This window comes from Neoarius graeffei, chromosome 19, assembly GCF_027579695.1.
Source record: "Neoarius graeffei isolate fNeoGra1 chromosome 19, fNeoGra1.pri, whole genome shotgun sequence".
NCBI classification, from domain to species: domain Eukaryota; kingdom Metazoa; phylum Chordata; class Actinopteri; order Siluriformes; family Ariidae; genus Neoarius; species Neoarius graeffei.
The window spans coordinates 65,455,102-65,474,711 of NC_083587.1; the positions used below are offsets into that span (position 1 = coordinate 65,455,102).

At 41.4% G+C, this 19,610-nt stretch overlaps 1 protein-coding gene across 1 annotated transcript in view; it reads left to right on the forward strand.

The window, feature by feature from the left end:
- The window catches only part of ptdss1a (phosphatidylserine synthase 1a), a 218,765-nt gene that overhangs the window by 189,345 nt on the left and 9,810 nt on the right, over positions 1–19,610 (forward strand). The window contains exons 6-8 of the mRNA XM_060900449.1: positions 8,167–8,318; positions 8,981–9,122; positions 18,116–18,228. Of these exons, the coding sequence (XP_060756432.1) occupies positions 8,167–8,318; positions 8,981–9,122; positions 18,116–18,228 (407 nt within the window). The remainder of the gene's footprint in view (positions 1–8,166; positions 8,319–8,980; positions 9,123–18,115; positions 18,229–19,610) is intronic.

The window sequence follows — 19,610 nt, forward strand, 5'->3', positions numbered from 1 at the left end:
TTCCTACACAAATTTTGATTTCGAGTAACACAATAACCGTACGTCGCACACAGACAAACAATGTATCAAAACGTGCGGCTCGATCGGACTCGCTATGCTATTACTTTTCTCTATAGAATACGATTTTTTCGCGACGTAGTCGCGAAAAAATCGTCCAAAAAAAACCCATTCATTTCTATGGAATTAATTGAAAAAAAAAGCACTTTTTCAACGTTTTTCAAACATCCGCTGCTCTGGCATGCTTTCACCTAGAGACGTGATTCAAACTCTAAAACGTAGGAAAACTTCTCCTCTGTGGATCTGGCATTCAACTTTTCTGCTAGGTTCTACACTTTCGGATCAGTCCCGGCTCAAACGCCATGTTGGTTCCGGGAGAAAATCCGGCTTTTTATGGGTGTCTATTGCGTTACACACCAGTGGACCTCGTTATGCTCAGAGTGGAGAGAGGTTAAAAAAAAGGTCAAACTGTCTCGCTTAAACTCTGTTTTCAGCCACAAATTTCACTCTACAGACATGATTTTCTCAAAAGTAGTAGGAAAACTTGTCCTGATTCACACAATGTGTCTACCTAAACGATAGGATTTACGGTTTTTGAATGACAAGCCTCAAACTGAGGACAGGGCAGCTGACAGGCTTCATTGAAACCCATTGTAAACGTGAGAGAAAAGTCACTCGTTTTTAAATCGCTCTATTGTCGTTATTTTTAAGAGTACAAACAAAAAAATACATCATTTTATTCAGGAGACCCTTCTAGCGCTCACTGTGAAAGAATTTTGTGAATAGCTGCTTCCGTTGTCGAGTTATTTGTCATTGTTTGAGGCCTGGTCCTTCATAAAAAAACAGTAGAAAACTCCAGCCCTTGTGTGTCTTAGCCTCACCTTATCCGCCCACATTATTAGGAACACTTCTGTTCGTACATACAAACTACAAACACTCTTCTTAGAGTTTAGAGTTTATTTTATTTTTAAACCGTGTTTTCAGCCACAAATTTCACTCTACAGACATGATTTTCTCAAAAGTAGTAGGAAAACTTGTCCTGATTCACACAATGTGTCTACCTAAACGATAGGATTTACGGTTTTTGAATGAGAAGCCTCAAACTGAGAAGAGGGCAGACGAGAGGCTTCATTGACACCTATTATAAACGGGAAAGAAAAGTCACTCATATTTAACTTGCTCTAGTGTTGTCATTTTTAATACTACAGAGAAAAAAATACAACATTTTATTCAGGAGACCCTTCTAGCGCTCACTGTGAAAGAATTTGGAGAATAGCTGCTTCCGTTGTCGAGTTATTTGTCATTGTTCGAGGCCTGGTCATTCATATAAAACAGCACAAAACTCCAAAAAAAAAAAACCAGCCTCGGTCAGCATGACACTTCACCTTAGCCGCCCACTTTATTAGGAACACTTCTGTTCGTACATACAAACTGCAAACACTCTTCTTAGAGTTTAGAGTTTATTTTATTTTTAAAAGGGACAGTGCACAAATTAAACATTATCCTTGTGGTAAGGACAGATGTCTGTCCCAGGTTATAGCAGTACATGCTAATTTCCGCCTGTAGTCACTTTGTTCATGCTCTTGAATAGCTCTTATTCATGACGGCTGCTGTCTCAAGCACACACATAATCATTGCATTGAAACATCATTGCGGGTCACACGTTCACGGCCAGCAAACATGCGTGAGCGAATTGCTTCGCGCACTGCATCCTCTCACAATTTCCCCCGGGGAATTGTCCGGTCTAGTGTTATATTTGTTACTCTTCCTACGCAAATTTCGATTTCGATTAACGCAATAACCATACGTCGCACACAGACAAATAATATACCAAAACGTGCGGCTAGATCGGACTCGCTATGCTATTGCTTTTCTCTACAGAATACGATTTTTTCGCGACATAGTCGCGAAAAAATCGTCCAAAAAACCCCCATTCATTTCTATGGAATTAATTGAAAAAAAAGCACTTTTTCAACGTTTTTCAAACATCCGCTGCTCTGGCATGCTTTCACCTAGAGACGTGATTCAAACTCTAAAACGTAGGAAAACTTCTCCTCTGTGGATCTGGCATTCAACTTTTCTGCTAGGTTCTACACTTTTGGATCAGTCCCGGCTCAAACGCCGTGTGGGTTCCGGGAGAAAATCCGGCTTTTGAATGGGTGTCTATTGCGTTACACACCAGTGAAGGTCGTTAAGCTTAGAGTGTAGACAGCTTGGAAAAAAAGCTCAAACTTTCTCGCTTAAACTGTGTTTTCATCCACAAATTTCACTCTACAGACATGATTTTCTCAAAAGTAGTAGGAAAACTTGTCCTGATTCACACAATGTGTCTATCTAAATGATAGGATTTACAATTTTTGAATGAGAAGCCTCAAACTGAGAAGAGGGCAGCCAAATGGCCTCACCTTAGCCGCCCACTTTATTAGGAACACTTCTGTTCGTACATACAAACTACAACCACTCTTCTTAGAGTTTATTTTATTTTTAAAAGGGACAGTGCACAAATTAAACATTATCCTTGTGGTAAGGACAGATGTCTGTCCCAGGTTATAGCAGTACATGCTAATTTCCGCCTGTAGTCACTTTGTATATACTGTTGAATAGCTCTTCTTCATGACGGCTGCTGTCTCAAGCACACACATAATCATTGCATTGAAACATCATTGCGGGTCACACGTTCACGGCCAGCAAACATGCGTGACCGAATTGCTTCGCGCACTGCATCCTCTCACAATTTCCCCCGGGGAATTGTCCGGTCTAGTGTTATATTTGTTACTCTTCCTACACAAATTTTGATTTCGAGTAACACAATAACCGTACGTCGCACACAGACAAACAATGTATCAAAACGTGCGGCTCGATCGGACTCGCTATGCTATTACTTTTCTCTATAGAATACGATTTTTTCGCGACGTAGTCGCGAAAAAATCGTCCAAAAAAACCCCATTCATTTCTATGGAATTAATTGAAAAAAAAGCACTTTTTCAACGTTTTTCAAACATCCGCTGCTCTGGCATGCTTTCACCTAGAGACGTGATTCAAACTCTAAAACGTAGGAAAACTTCTCCTCTGTGGATCTGGCATTCAACTTTTCTGCTAGGTTCTACACTTTCGGATCAGTCCCGGCTCAAACGCCATGTTGGTTCCGGGAGAAAATCCGGCTTTTTATGGGTGTCTATTGCGTTACACACCAGTGGACCTCGTTATGCTCAGAGTGGAGAGAGGTTAAAAAAAAAGGTCAAACTTTCTCGCTTAAACTCTGTTTTCAGCCACAAATTTCACTCTACAGACATGATTTTCTCAAAAGTAGTAGGAAAACTTGTCCTGATTCACACAATGTGTCTACCTAAACGATAGGATTTACGGTTTTTGAATGACAAGCATCAAACTGAGGACAGTGCAGCTGACAGGCTTCATTGAAACCCATTGTAAACGTGAGAGAAAAGTCACTCGTATTTAAATCGCTCTAGTGTCGTTATTTTTAAGAGTACAAACAAAAAAATACATAATTTTATTCAGGAGACCCTTCTAGCGCTCAGTGTGAAAGAATTTTGTGAATAGCTGCTTCTGTTGTCGAGTTATTTGTCATTGTTCGAGGCCTGGTCCTTCATAAAAAAAACAGTAGAAAACTCCAGCCCTTGTGTGTCAGCCTCACCTTAGCCGCCCACTTTATTAGGAACACTTCTGTTCGTACATACAAACTACAAACACTCTTCTTAGAGTTTAGAGTTTATTTTATTTTTAAAAGGGACAGTGCACAAATTAAACATTATCCTTGTGTTAAGGACAGATGTCTGTCCCAGGTTATAGCAGTACATGCTAATTTCCGCCTGTAGTCACTTTGGTTATAGTCTTGAATAGTTCTTCTTCATGACGGCTGCTGTCTCAAGCACACACATAATCATTGCATTGAAACATCATTGCGGGTCACACATTCACGGCCAGCAAACATGCGTGAGCGAATTGCTTCGCGCACTGCATCCTCTCACAATTTCCCCCGGGGAATTGTCCGGTCTAGTGTTATATTTGTTACTCTTCCTACACAAATTTTGATTTCGAGTAACACAATAACCGTACGTCGCACACAGACAAACAATGTATCAAAACGTGCGTCTCGATCGGACTCGCTATGCTATTACTTTTGTCTACAGAATACGATTTTTTCACGACGTAGTTGCGAAAAAATCGTACAAAAAAAGCCCATTCATTTCTATGGAATTAATTGAAAAAAAAGCACTTTTTCAACGTTTTTCAAACATCCACTGCTCTGGCATGCTTTCACCTAGAGACGTGATTCAAACTCTAAAACGTAGGAAAACTTCTCCTCTGTGGATCTGGCATTCAACTTTTCTGCTAGGTTCTACACTTTCGGATCAGTCCCGGGTCAAACGCCATGTGGTTTCTGGGAGAAAATCCGGCTTTTGAATGGGTGTCTATTGCGTTACACACCAGTGGACCTCGTTAAGCTCAGAGTGGAGAGAGGTTAAAAAAAAAGGTCAAACTTTCTCGCTTAAACTCTGTTTTCAGCCACAAATTTCACTCTACAGACATGATTTTCTCAAAAGTAGTAGGAAAACTTGTCCTGATTCACACAATGTGTCTACCTAAACGATAGGATTTACGGTTTTTGAATGACAAGCGTCAAACTGAGGACAGTGCAGCTGACAGGCTTCATTGAAACCCATTGTAAACGTGAGAGAAAAGTCACTCGTTTTTAAATCGCTCTATTGTCGTTATTTTTAAGAGTACAAACAAAAAAAAACATAATTTTATTCAGGAGACCCTTATAGCGCTCAGTGTGAAAGAATTTTGTGAATAGCTGCTTCCGTTGTCGAGTTATTTGTCATTGTTCGAGGCCTGGTCCTTCATAAAAAAAACAGTAGAAAACTCCAGCCCTTGTGTGTCTTAGCCTCACCTTAGCCGCCCACTTAATTAGGAACACTTCTGTTCGTACATACAAACTACAAACACTCTTCTTAGAGTTTAGAGTTTATTTTATTTTTAAAAGGGACAGTGCACAAATTAAACATTATCCTTGTGTTAAGGACAGATGTCTGTCCCAGGTTATAGCAGTACATGCTAATTTCCGCCTGTAGTCGCTTTGGTCATACTCTTGAATAGGTCTTCTTCATGATGGCTGCTGTCTCGAGCACACACACGATCATTGCATTGAAACATCATTGCGGGTCACACATTCACGGCCAGCGAACATGCGTGAGCGAATTGCTTCGCGCACTGCATCCTCTCACAATTTCCCCCGGGGAATTGTCCGGTCTAGTGTTATATTTGTTACTCTTCCTACACAAATTTTGATTTCGAGTAACACAATAACCGTACGTCGCACACAGACAAACAATGTATCAAAACGTGCGGTTCGATCGGACTCGCTATGCTATTTCTTTTCTCTACAGAATACGATTTTTTCGCGACGTAGTCGCGAAAAAATCGTCCAAAAAAATCCCATTCATTTCTATGGAATTAATTGAAAAAAAAGCACTTTTTCAACGTTTTTCAAACATCCGCTTCTCTGGCATGCTTTCACCTAGAGACGTGATTCAAACTCTAAAACGTAGGAAAACTTCTTCTCATTGTCTCATTGTCATTGTTCGAGGCCTGGTCCATAGCAATTTACAGCAGACACCTGATAAAATCTTGTGTGTGTCTTAACTCTCCTGTTCAGGCCCGTCACCATGCCGATTGGGGCCAGTGACGGGGCAGAGGGAAAAGCTGTCTCAAGCACACACACATCATGCTCAAAATTTCAAACTTAAACTGTTTTCAGCCACAAATTTCACACTACAGACATAATTTTCTCAAAAGTAGTAGTCACACTTGTCCCAAAAAAAACCCATTCATTTCTATGGAATTAATTGGAAAAAAAAGCACTTTTTCAAACATCCGCTGCTCTGAGAAACTGAGAGGAGGGCAGCCGACAGGCCTCACCTTAGCCGCCCACTTTATTAGGAACACTTCTGTTCGTACATACAAACTACAAACACTCTTCTTAGAGTTTATTTTATTTTTAAAAGGGACAGTGCACAAATTAAACATTATCCTTGTGGTAAGGACAGATGTCTGTCCCAGGTTATAGCAGTACATGCTAATTTCCGCCTGTAGTCACTTTGGTTGTACTGTTGAATAGCTCTTCATGACGGCTGCTGTCTCAAGCACACACATAATCATTGCATTGAAACATCATTGCGGGTCACACGTTCACGGCCAGCGAACGTGCGTGACCGAATTGCTTCGCGCACTGCATCCTCTCACAATTTCCCCCGGGGAATTGTCCGGTCTAGTTTCCTTTGTTCTTGTTCTCTGTTCGTTTAACACATGCTGTTGATTACTGTTTTACATTAACAATTGTTTGTATAAGTTTTAGAATAAGCTAAGTTTTGCCTCACCATGCAACTCACTTGTTTATGGAATAAGCTTTGCCTGTAACCCACCCTGTGTGATGGAGACATATTTTCCTTTTTTGTCACGGTTTCAACTTTGGCTCATATATTCTCAACATTGTAGATATTGAATTCTCACCACTGTAGATATTCTTATAGAAATAGAAGTACAATCAGCTTTTTAAATACACCTTTATATAATAGCCACAAGACACACACAGGCCAGTCCCAAGTCTGGATGAAAGGTGAGGGTGGCGTACTAACCCTCATCATGCTGGATTTAAATGGGCATTTTTATTGCCCATGAAGAAGTTTTATTTCTTAATTAATAAAATATGAGAATCACTGACAAACCATACATTTCCTGAAAGGGTGGACTTTGGGGAATAATCTAGTGAGATTTTTGCAAAGCTTTACCTGCTCGGGGGTGATTTATAACCCTAATTACCTGTTAATTAGCTAATTAACAGGTATGCTTAGGTGAGCCAAAAAGTGGTGAAATGTTTTTGGGTTTTTTTTTTTAATAAGACAAGATATAAACACCAAATTTTCAGGATATGCCCTTGGGGGAACAAGTAGTAAATTTTTGCAAATTCAGCTCATTTGCATAAACTGTTGCCATGGCAACAGCAGATACCCTAGCAACTGGGGGTATACTGGGTTTAGCATGGTCTGGTTGTACCAGAGAGGGTCAGAATAGTTATTATTTTTGTTGTAATGAACTAATGTAGACCTAGTTTGGCTATTTTGATAGATTTCATCATCTTTGGATATTTGAATAATATAATATATGGGCTCAGATCTAATTTACCACATTATTTTATCTGTTCTTCTATTTCAGTCATAGCAGCCAACATTTATACTTCATTCTTTAATCACTAAAAGTTGATACACGTGTAGCCATATTTCTTGGCAGTGTATCCTGAAATTTTGATATTAATATACAAAATCTGAACGATTTTACACCATCTGAAGCTAAAGCGCGTGTGTTGAAATGCTGTTTTACGATTTGGCGAGTTGTAAACCGAGCGTGACGTCGCGCGCTCTGATTGGCTGCCGAGTTCAAAATGAAGCCGAACATCTCCGAAGATGCACGAAGACGACACACTCCTGCCACGGAGCGGGGGATGACAAAAACAAAGATGGCGGACCTCGTATCGAAAAGGTGCATTTTACGAACAATTTCTTCACAATTCTGGGAAAAATATGAGCAATAAAATTTAATTTGTATCGAAAATGTACTGGCCCGCCCGGGCCACTGTTTGGCCAAATTTAGTGGCCCGAACTGGCCCGAAAGACGTAAAAAACACCGCCAGGCCATCGGGCAAGTGCTAATGTCGAGCCCTGCCATAGCAAATCATAAATCCCTCATGTTTTTCTCTGGCCTACATTTCCTACAGTGGATTTTATTGTTCATTTTAAAGAGGCTTTTCTAAAAATCCTTTGTAATCCTTTTGTAGAAATATTGCAAAAATAAGAAGGAACAGCAGCGCTCTGATATTCCACGAGGATTCCCCCTCTTTTTTTTTTTTTTTTTTTTTTTTTTTATAAAATAAAGTTTCATTACTTTGTCTTTAGAAAGCTATGGCATGACTTTATATACGGCTAAAACCCTGGAAATGGACACCAAACCAGATTTAAAACCCCCGCCCATCCAACACATTTCTACCTTCGTCCACATTCTTGTGATGTGTTCAGTTTCATGAGGAGAAATCAATAAAAGTGTGAAACACAGTACTGAAATACAGGAAATTTGTTTTTCTCTTCTCCGCAGCTCTTCTTCATGCACCTCCTGCCCAACTTTGCAGAGTGCTGGTGGGATCAGGTGATCCTGGACATCCTGCTCTGTAATGGTGGGGGGATTTGGCTCGGAATGACCGTGTGCCGCTTCCTGGAGATGCGCACGTACCACTGGGCCAGCATCAAGTGCGTTCACACGCCACTTCTGTTATTACATCATTTATAACATTTATTTATTTTCTTTTTTCCTCATTATTATAAAAATGATCAGTGATGTGTGAACGGATGTAGGGTAATCGTAACCCGAAATGAACCGAGACGTTTTAGCACTTCGGTCATTCCAGACACGACATTTGGATTTATATCAGCTTGCAAAGTGTCTCACTGTCTTTACAAAGCTCAGGATCAGTGAGACCGTTTGCATGTCTGGTCATGTGTCCTTTCAGTTTGACTGTTCATGTTGTTGATGATAATACGGATTCATGATGCTTCACTTTACATTAATGTCATGGATGAGACGTCACAGGGACGGTTTTAATGACGTGATTCGTGAAGACTTTTGAAGTAAATGTATAGAAGTGTTAAAGATAGAATGATGACACTTTCCGATAACAGTCCTGAAAATGAGCATCAGCTGATACCAAGATCCATCTGATAATGTATTCTTTAATAAATGCTAAGTTTTAATTAAAAAAAAAAAGTTTTATTTTATTGACACGTAATTGAGTGTTATGTAATCGTGTACTGTGCATGATCCTAAAGAAATGTTCCAACGTATGTGAGTTGTATAGAGGAATGGCAATAAAAACCTGCTTGATTTGACTGTGTGTGTGTGTGTGTGTGTGTAGGGACATCCACACCACCACGGGGAAGATCAAGCGCGCTATGCTGCAGTTCACTCCAGCCAGTTGGACCTATGTGCACTGGTTCGACCCCAAGTCCTCCTTCCAGAGAGTAACCGGAGTTTATCTGTTCATGATCATCTGGCAGGTGAGACTCGGGATCGTGCTAAACGACACTCTCCTACAAGCCCACACTCACGTTTAAAGGGGCAGTGAGTATTTTGGGTACAGTGCTGTAACAAACTTCTCAGCCAGTGAGTGACTGGTGAAATGAGCTTGCTGGATCAGACATCTGTCAGACTCGGACGATTTCTGTTGGAAGGGGAAAAAAATATCACTGCTATAGTAGAATGAAATTTCTTATTATCATAAGAAATTCTTATGATAATACTGTTTTTTGGCTTTATATTAGAACACGTTCAGTTAGGTGTGAAGTGTAGAATAGAATACATGCATTCAAGTCTGCCAAGGCTTTTTAAAATAAAGGAACAACAATTTAGATAAAGTGGTGGCAGTGGTTTAGAGCGGGCGGGTGTGTGTGTGTGAGAGAGTGTGTGTGTTTCTCTCCTGAGAGGCTGATTAGATGCTAATGAAGCTCCCAGGAACACTTGTTAATGTACAGTGCCTTGCAAAAGTATTCATACCCCTTGAACTTTTTCACATTTTTCCACCTTACAACCACGAACTTCAAAGTTTTTTATTGAGATTTTATGTGATAGACCAACACAGAGTAGCACAGAATTGTGAAGTGAAACGAAAATGATAAATGGTCTTCAAAATTTTAAACAAATAAAAATCTGAAAAATGTGATGTGCATTAGTATTCAGCCCCCCTGCGTCAATACTTTGTAAAGCCACCTTTTGCTGCAATTACAGCTGCAAGTCTTTTGTGGTATGTCTCTACCAGCTTTGCACATCTAGACACCTGAAATTTTTGCCCATTCTTCTTTGCAAAACAGCTCAAGCTCAGCCAGATTGGATGGAGAGCATCTGTGAACAGCAATTTTCAAGTCTTGCCACAGATGCTCAATGGGATTTAGGTCTGGACTTTGACTGGGCCGTTCTAACACATGAATATTCTCTGATCTAAACCAGGGGTTCCCAAACTTTTCCATGCCAAGGCCCCCCAAACAGCATTAGCTTCTGGCCAGGGACCCCCTTTGCAAACCCACAGACAATGCTACAAAATATGTAAAGAAACATCAACTTTTAGAATGTTTTCTCTTTTATTCAATATTCAATAATTGTTACATTTGTTTAGCATAAGAATATTATTAACTAACATGTTTTCAACACAAATATTTTCGCACTGAACAATAAACTGTATAACCTCCTGTAGTACCTGATTCAACTCGTTATCCATCCTTTTTGCGACCAGTGCCTCGCGATGGAGCAGGGGCGTTTAGCCTATTTTTGGGGGTGCTCAAGCACCCCCAAAAACGAGCTCAGCACCCCCTACCTCAGCACCCTCAAAAACACTGCTTTTGGACGTAATTTTCAGAAATAAGTGCCCTTGCGCACTGCGCAATGAATGTGTGCGCGGGCGTGTGTGTTCTTGAATTCACCTGTTACGTGATAGTTCTATGACCAGTAAAATACCTCTCCTCCTTGCGTCCCCTCTGATTGGGTTGCCTGTCCGCACGAGTGCTTGCTACGACGTGGTGTTTTTTTTTTGTTTTTTTTTTAACTGGATTCCGCGCCGATGAGGAACTAACGTGGAAATAAACGTGGAAACACTGTCGTTCAAGCCAGGTGCCTCTGTCAGCTCTGGGGGCTAAGCACCCCCAAAGATCAGATGCTAGAATCGCCCTTGCGATGGAGCATGCAGTGTGTGGCCACTACATGCGGGACCTTCTGCTTAATGAGAGCGGTCACTCCACTGATCTTCCCGGTCATTGCCGCGGCTCCGTCCGAACCCACCCCCACACAACCGGTCCGGTCCAATCTGTTAGACTCGATGTAATCATCCAAAACTTGAAAAATGTCTTTCCCAGTAGTTCTTCTTTCAAGTGCTTTACAAAATAGTATTTCCTCCACAAATCTTTCCTGTGAAATAAATCTGATGTACACAAGCAGTTGGGCCTCATTGGATAAATCTGTGCTCTCATCCAGCTGAAGTGCGAAGTATTCGCTGGCTCTCACCTGCTCCAACAGCTGAGCAGATGCGTCTCGAGCCATGTCACCAATCCGTCGGCTCACGGTGTTATCAGAGAGTGGGACAGCATTGATTTTTTTTTTGGCAGCATCCTCACCAAGCAATTCTCGGACAATGTCTTTGGTGACTGGTAAAATCAAATCTTCTCCAATTGAGTGAAGTTTTTTAGCACGAGCAATGTGGTACGATGCCTTCAGGGCCGCTCGGGGACAGGAGCTTGCTGGGTGAATGCAGCAGATTGCCTGACCAAATGCTCTTCTTTGCGCCTGAAGAAATCTACTGTTTTTTTGGCATCTGTCGGATGTTTTTGTACCAAGTGATGCTGAAGTTTCGAAGGTTTTAAGCACTCGTTTGACAGGGTCTCCAGACAGAGGACGCATTTCGGGCAATCATGGCCATTTTTCTGTAAGGCTGTAAAGCCATACTTAATGTATGCTGCCTCATATTTTCGGATTTTAGTTAGCCAGGACTTCTTAGTTTTTTTCGCAGCAGTGTCCTCCATAGCAGGGCTGTTGGTTTGTTCCTTCGGTCTCTTCTTCAAAAACCTGTCCATTTTGCGCTAGCAATACGCTAGCTTGAGGAGCAAAGCAGCTTGATAAATGGCGCAAACCGCAACGTCACAGGCAATCGGAGAGATGAGCATGGCAAACAACGTTTCGATATGATGTATTATTATTAATAATTATATTTTATAATAATTATTAAAAAACTAATTACAATATATTTAATCATTATTTTTAAAAAGTATATATTTTTTTCGCAATTTTTTTTTTTGTTATCCCTCTAACTTTCTGAGGCCCCCCTGGCGGCCCCCACTTTGAAAACCACTGATCTAAACCATTCCATTGTAGCTCTGGCTGTATGTTTAGGGTCATTGTCTTGCTGGAAGGTGAATCTCCTTCCCAGTCTCAAGTCTTTTGCAGCCTCCAACAGGTTTTCTTCCAGGATTGCCCTGTATTTAGCTCCATCCATCTTCCCATCAACTCTGACCAGCTTCCCTGTCCCTGCTGAAGAAAAGCATCCCCAAAGCATGATGCTGCCACCACCATGTTTCACAGTGGGGATGGTGTGTGCAGGGTGATGAGCAGTGTTAGTTTTCCGCCACACGTAGCGCTTTGCATTTAGGCCAAAAAGTTCAACTTTGGTCTCATCTGACCAAAGCACCTTCTTCCACATGTTTGCTGTGTCCCCTACATGGCTTCTTATGCCTGTCTTTCAACAATGGCTTTCTTCTTGCCACTCTTCCAAAAAGGCCAGATTTGTGGAGTGTACAACTTATAGTTGTCCTGTGCACAGATTCTCCCACCTGAGCTGTGGATTTCTGCAGCTCCTCCAGAGTGATCATGGGCCTCTTGGCTGCTTCTCTGACCAGTGCTCTCCTTGCTCGCTCGGTCAGTTTCGGTGGACGGCCATGTCTTGGTAGGTTTGCAGTTGTGCCGTACTTTTTCATTTTTGAATGATGGATTGAACAGTGCTTCTTGAGATGTTCAGAGCTTGGGATATTTTTTTATAACCTAACCCTGCTTTAAACTTCTCCAGAACTTTATCCCTGACCTGTCTGGTGAGTTCTTTGGTCTTCATGATGCTGTTTGTTCTTCAGTGTTCTCTAACAAACCACTGAGGCCTTCACAGAACAAGTGTATTTACGCTGAGAGTAAATTACACACAGTAGGACTCTATTAACTAATTAGATGACTTCTGAAGGCAATTGATTGCACTGGATTGTATTTAGAGGTATCCGAGTACAGGGGGCTGAATACTAATGCACACCACATTTTTCAGATTTTTATTTGTTTAAAATTTTGAAGACCATTTATCATTTTCGTTTCACTTCACAAGTATGTGCTACTCTGTGTTGGTCTATCACATAAAATCTCAATAAAAAAAACTTTTACGTTCGTGGTTGTAAGGTGGGAAAATGTGAAAAAGTTCAAGGGGTATGAATACTTTTTCAAGGCACTGTAAGTGAGCGCCTGTAAATATTTACCTCCCGGCCATCTCTCCTCAGCAGCTCATTCAACAAACAAACGAATCGGAACAAAGAATTTACTTGGACGCACGTCACGGGCTGAATTTAAATGTAATAGTAATGCATGTAGAACAGCCATGCCTTCTGATACAGTACAACATTAGTCGTGTCTCCTAATGGGGAGATTAGATTAGATTAGATTAGATTCGATTCGATTCGATTCAACTTTGTCATTGCACATGTCACAGGTACAAGGCAACGAAATGCAGATTGCATCTAACCAGAAGTGCATAGCAGTAAATGTACAGAAATTACAGGGTATGGAATGGTATAATGATGTATAGATATTTACAGTATGTACAAATGTGCGATATGAATGTACTATAATGCAATGATATAGATATTTGCAGTATATACAAAATGTGTTATGAATAAACAATAGTACAAATAGTGATTGTGCAGTGAAGTCAGTTCAAGTCAATTCAGTTTGGTCAGGAGGGTTGGTGAGTGTGAGTTAGTGGTGTGTCGTTCACGAACGAAGCGTTCTTTTTGAACGAGTCTTCGAAGTGAACGACTAGAACTAGTTCGCGCTGCCTCTCGGTCGTTGGCGAATCAGCAGGATCTGTTCAGTAGCAGAAGGGCGTCCAACTTGCATTTTGATCTGTGCAGAGCAGCACCACTTTACTTCTTTAAGGGCTATCTGAGCCCTATTATCAGAGCGTTGACACATGCCAGGTCTTTAGTTTACAATTTAGAGCTCTCACTCAGCAATACATCAAGTTTCAAGTTTATTTGTACAGCGCTTTTAACAATAAACATTGTCGCAAAGCAGCTTTACAGAATTTGAACGACTTAAAACATGAGCTAATTTTATCCCTAATCTATCCCCAATGAGCAAGCCTGTGGCGACGGTGGCAAGGAAAAACTCCCTCAGACGACATGAGGAAGAAACCTCGAGAGGAACCAGACTCAAAAGGGAACCCATCCTCATTTGGACAACAACAGACAGCCTGACTATAATATTAACAGTTTTAACAGGTATAACCCTCAACTGTCCTCATGGGGCCGTCCTTCACAGGAGTGGGGCGATAAAACTCCGACCAGACACAGGGCACCAGGATGGACCAAGCAGGTCCGAGGGGCAGAAGAGGCCAGCATCTCAATCCCAGGATCAACATGTAACTCAGAGGGACAGATGGGGGGGGGAAGAGAGAGAGAGAAAGAAAACACGTTGTTAGGTATGCCCTAAAAATGACAAGTATTAAATCTGTGTGGTAGGCTCGCAGAGACAAGAGTCTTTACATCAGGCATAACACACAATGGCATGTTAATATGGTAAAAAATATATCATGACCTGCTAATACATTTCAGTTCACAGCGAACGAGCTCAGCAGTTCGCGAACGAACGAACAGCCAGCCTGCCTGCTGCCGTACTGGGCTGGGCGCATCTTGCTCGAACAGCTGGAAAAGGTCTCGCTAGACGTGACGTCAATCGAATGTTCGTGCATAACAACCGTTTCCATGTCCATGACCAGGCCAAACAATGAATGATCATGAATGCAGCAGAGAGACATCGCAGGCTACTGTTCGCTGAATACGATGACTTGTAAAGTTGTTTATTCTCTGAAATGAGTGTTGCTGTTAAATAAGCAATTTTTTTTTTTTTTTTTTGCTTAATGGGTTTGAGAGAACAGCTGCATAGCCGGCAGACCATGGCTCTACTAAAATAAATATAATAAATATAAAAACAGCTTTATTCTCATCTACATTTAATTAACTTTCAGAGCTTTGTTTATGTAGTCTTTTTCAGATAATGCTAGGATAATGTTTTTCTTCCATCTTTTTCTCAAGCACATTGTAATGTATGAAAATCTATTGTGGATGGCACCTCTGCCGCCTCTCGTTCACTCAAGATGAACTAAACTTCGGACGACAGCCATTGTTGTGCCGCTTTGGTGTGACGTCATCAAAATGAACGAGTGAACGAACGAATTTCTTTGCTGAACTGACCGACATGAACGAACTGGCGGAAATGAATCACCATGTCCCACCAATAGTGTAAGTGAGGGGGAGCTGTCGGGGAGCGGAGTTCTGCAGTGAGACAGCTGAAGGAAAAATACTGTTCCTGAACCTGGTGATTTTGGTCCGAAGGCTCCTGTAGCGCCTTCCAGAGGGCAGGAGAGTGAAAAGTTTGTGTGCTGGGTGGCAGGACTCTTTGTTGATGTTTTTGGCTCTCCTGAGACATCACTTCCTGTAGATGTCCTCAATCGCAGGAAGTGAGGCTCCCGCGACACGCTGGGCAATCTTCACCACCTTCTGCAGTGCCTCCTGGTGCGAAACAGAGCAGTTCCCATACCAGACTGTAATACAGTTGGTTAGAATGCTGTCAATGGTACAGCGGTAGAAGTTCACCAGGATGTCTGAAGAGAGATGGTTTTTCTTCAGAGTCCTCAAGTAAAAGAGACGCTGGTGAGCCTTCTTAACTAGGTTGGAGCAGTTGGTTGTCCAGGTGACGTCCTATGAGATGTGGATCCCTGGGAATTTGAAGCTGGTCACCTGCACCATTGATATGGGTGTGTGTGTGTGTCAGCATTCCTCCTGAAGTCCACAATGAGCTCCTTGGTCTTATTGGTGTTGAGCAGTAGGTTGTTCTCACTGCACCACACAGCCAGGCCATCCACCTCCTCCCTGTAGGCTGACTCATCGTTGTCCTTGATGAGGCCGATCACTGTGGTGTCATCTGCAAACTTGATGGTGTTAGTGTAATGTACAGGTCTGCAGTCATGAGTAAAGAAGGAGTAGAGGAACGGGCTCATCACACAGCCTTGTGGTACACCAGTGTTTAGGATGAGGGTGGAGGAGCAGTGATGGTCTAAATGAACATGTTGGGGCCTGTTAGTTAGAAAATCCAACAACCAGTTGCAGATGGGAGCACTGATGCCCAGATCTGTGAGTTTGGTGATGAGCTTAGAGGGGATGACCATGTTAAATGCTGAACTGAAGTCTATAAACAGCATTCTGGTGCATGTGTTGCAATTGAAATGTGATTATTATTATTACCTCGCCTGCTACGAGATAAGCGGGGCGAGGTATTGTTTTCAGTCTTTTTTTTTTTTTTTTTTTGTAAACGATATTACAGGAAAATGGCTGGATCAATCTTCATGAAACTTTCAGGATGGATGGGCATTGGTCTCAAATAGAACCTCCAACATTTTGAGGGTCATCCAGTCAAGGTCTCCAAAAAGGTCAAAATCATTTTTGTTGCGTCTACTGCCTCGTATAGAGGCACTAGCTTGTGCTTCATTTTTGTGGCTACTGCCTCATGGAGTAAATATATATGCTATATTTACTGAATGGACATGGGATCAGAAAAAATTTTATTTATAAGCAGTAGCCACATGTATCCATAGGGTACCTGTTTTTTTTCACAATATCTTCCTTCATATTCATCATAAGTGCGACCGGGCGAGGTTTGTTTTGCCTGGCAAGACGTTGTTGTTTATTATTATTATAATAATAATAATTTTTTTATTATTATTATTATTATTATTATTATTATTATTATTACCTGATTATGACCTTTCTATAGTGAGATCATTCCTTAACCAGAGCCACAGTCGTCTAGTTCTTTACATTTTTAAACATGTTAGTTTTGTCCTTTAAACAAAATGATGGGAAGCAAAAGGTCCTTCAGTTTTGTCCAAATTTTAAAGCGAGACGGCCTTTTAGTTTCATAAAATCAGTGAAATTTAGTTCCGTCTGAAATGTGGTGATTGTGATATCTGTTTATTTCTGTAATATCTCTCAAAATATCAGGCCATTCTGTGGCTGGGAAGTTATTTAATTTGAGGGGATTAAAGCAAATAATGTGCATGAAATCGCTCGCTTGGCGCAGTCAAGCAGACAGAGGAAGTCCATGTGCGCATGCGCAGGTTTACCTTCTTCTTCTTTTGGGTTTTACAGCAGCTGGCATCCACAGTGTTGCATTACTGCCATCTACAGGTTTCCCTTTGAGCGTGCACTGACAGTTCCATCATTCTGTCGCTAAACGAACAGCTGATCACACCGAGGTGCTCGCTGACCGCCAATATTTATTAGTTTGGTCCTGTGTTTCCTTTCCTTCATATATAACATAACGTCTTTTCTTCTCGCTTTCTTTCCGTTACTGTAGTCAGTCTTTCACGTTTCATTCGCACACTCACGTCCTCCATTTTTCTCTCCTGTTTCAAATTTATATCCCACAATGCCTTGCGTGAACGGGGAAAGCCCACCACGGGATGTGATGCATGACGTAGTATCTTGTATTGGGTCATGGTGAAGCAGGAAAAAGTAGCAGAGAATTTAGGGCCACGTGGCGATAAATTCATTAATTGTTCTGTTTTAAAAAAAACTAATAAAATTGGAATTCTGTGATTCGAATTCAGTAGCTTTCAGTCACTAAACAAAAATAATTGGGTGTTGGGAAAATTCTTTTTATGACCTACACTTGAAAAATCTGAAAGGCGGTACAGCTGTAAAGTGTCCATGCCAAAAATACCCCAGTGGGTGAATGGAAGAATGTTAGAAGTGGATAGATGGATGGATCACTGTGGACAGATGATGGATGGATGTAAAAATAGATGCGTGAATAGATAGACGGATGGATAGTGACTCTCTTTCAGTTTTGCCTGATTCTGGTGTCATTTCAGTGTATTTTAATGGATGGATGGTTAGATGTGGGTAGATGAATAAATGTGATGGTGAGATAGATGGACAGGCAGACGAATACAAAGATGTGCAGATGGATGGATGGAAAGATAAATAGAGGGATGGATGGACAAATGCATGTGTGAATAGATGGAGAGCTGCATGGGTAGATGGATGGATAGATGGCTGACAGACGGTTTAAAAGTTAGACAGACAGGTGGTCAGATAAAGAGCTGTATGGATAGATGGATGAACAGACAGATGGATATATAACTGGGTGTGTGTGGGGGGGTGAGAGATTTCACACTCTGTGTTTCTTTCCTCTTTGTCAGTTGACGGAGCTGAACACTTTCTTCCTGAAGCACATCTTTGTTTTCCCAGCATGCCACGCTCTGAGCTGGGGTCGCATCCTCTTCATCGGCGTCATCACCGCCCCCACTGTGAGGTGAGCTCCAGTCTTACTCCATCACACATACCACCAGGGTGGTGGTGGTGTTTTTTTCATCTCCTAATTAATTTAGCGTGCACTTGAGAGAATTAAGCGTTAAATAATTTTTTTAATTTTTGTCTAATGGATTTTGAAAAAGCATATTTAATATACAACCCCGATTCCAAAAAAGTTGGGACAAAGTACAAATTGTAAATAAAAACGGAATGCAATGATGTGGAAGTTTCAAAATTCCATATTTTATTCAGAATAGAACATAGATGACATATCAAATGTTTAAACTGAGAAAATGTATCATTTAAAGAGAAAAATTAGGTGATTTTAAATTTCATGACAACAACACATCTCAAAAAAGTTGGGATAAGGCCATGTTTCCCACTGTGAGACATCCCCTTTTCTCTTTACAACAGTCTGTAAACGTCTGGGGACTGAGGAGACAAGTTGCTCAAGTTTAGGGATAGGAATGTTAACCCATTCTTGTCTAATGTAGGATTCTAGTTGCTCAACTGTCTTAGGTCTTTTTTGTCGTATCTTCCGTTTTATGATGCGCCAAATGTTTTCTATGGGTGAAAGATCTGGACTGCAGGCTGGCCAGTTCAGTACCCGGACCCTTCTTCTACGCAGCCATGATGCTGTAATTGATGCAGTATGTGGTTTGGCATTGTCATGTTGGAAAATGCAAGGTCTTCCCTGAAAGAGACGTCGTCTGGATGGGAGCATATGTTGCTCTAGAACCTGGATATACCTTTCAGCATTGATGGTGTCTTTCCAGATGTGTAAGCTGCCCATGCCACACGCACTAATGCAGCCCCATACCATCAGAGATGCAGGCTTCTGAACTGAGCGCCGATAACAACTCGGGTCGTCCTTCTCCTCTTTAGTCCGAATGACACGGCGTCCCTGATTTCCATAAAGAACTTCAAATTTTGATTCGTCTGACCACAGAACAGTTTTCCACTTTGCCACAGTCCATTTTAAATGAGCCTTGGCCCAGAGAAGACGTCTGCGCTTCTGGATCATGTTTAGATACGGCTTCTTCTTTGAACTATAGAGTTTTAGCTGGCAACGGCGGATGGCACGGTGAATTGTGTTCACAGATAATGTTCTCTGGAAATGTTCCTGAGCCCATTTTGTGATTTCCAATACAGAAGCATGCCTGTATGTGATGCAGTGCCGTCTAAGGGCCCGAAGATCACGGACACCCAGTATGGTTTTCCGGCCTTGACCCTTACGCACAGAGATTCTTCCAGATTCTCTGAATCTTTTGATGATATTCTGCACTGTAGATGATGATATGTTCAAACTCTTTGCAATTTTACACTGTCGAACTCCTTTCTGATATTGCTCCACTATTTGTCGGCGCAGAATTAGGGGGATTG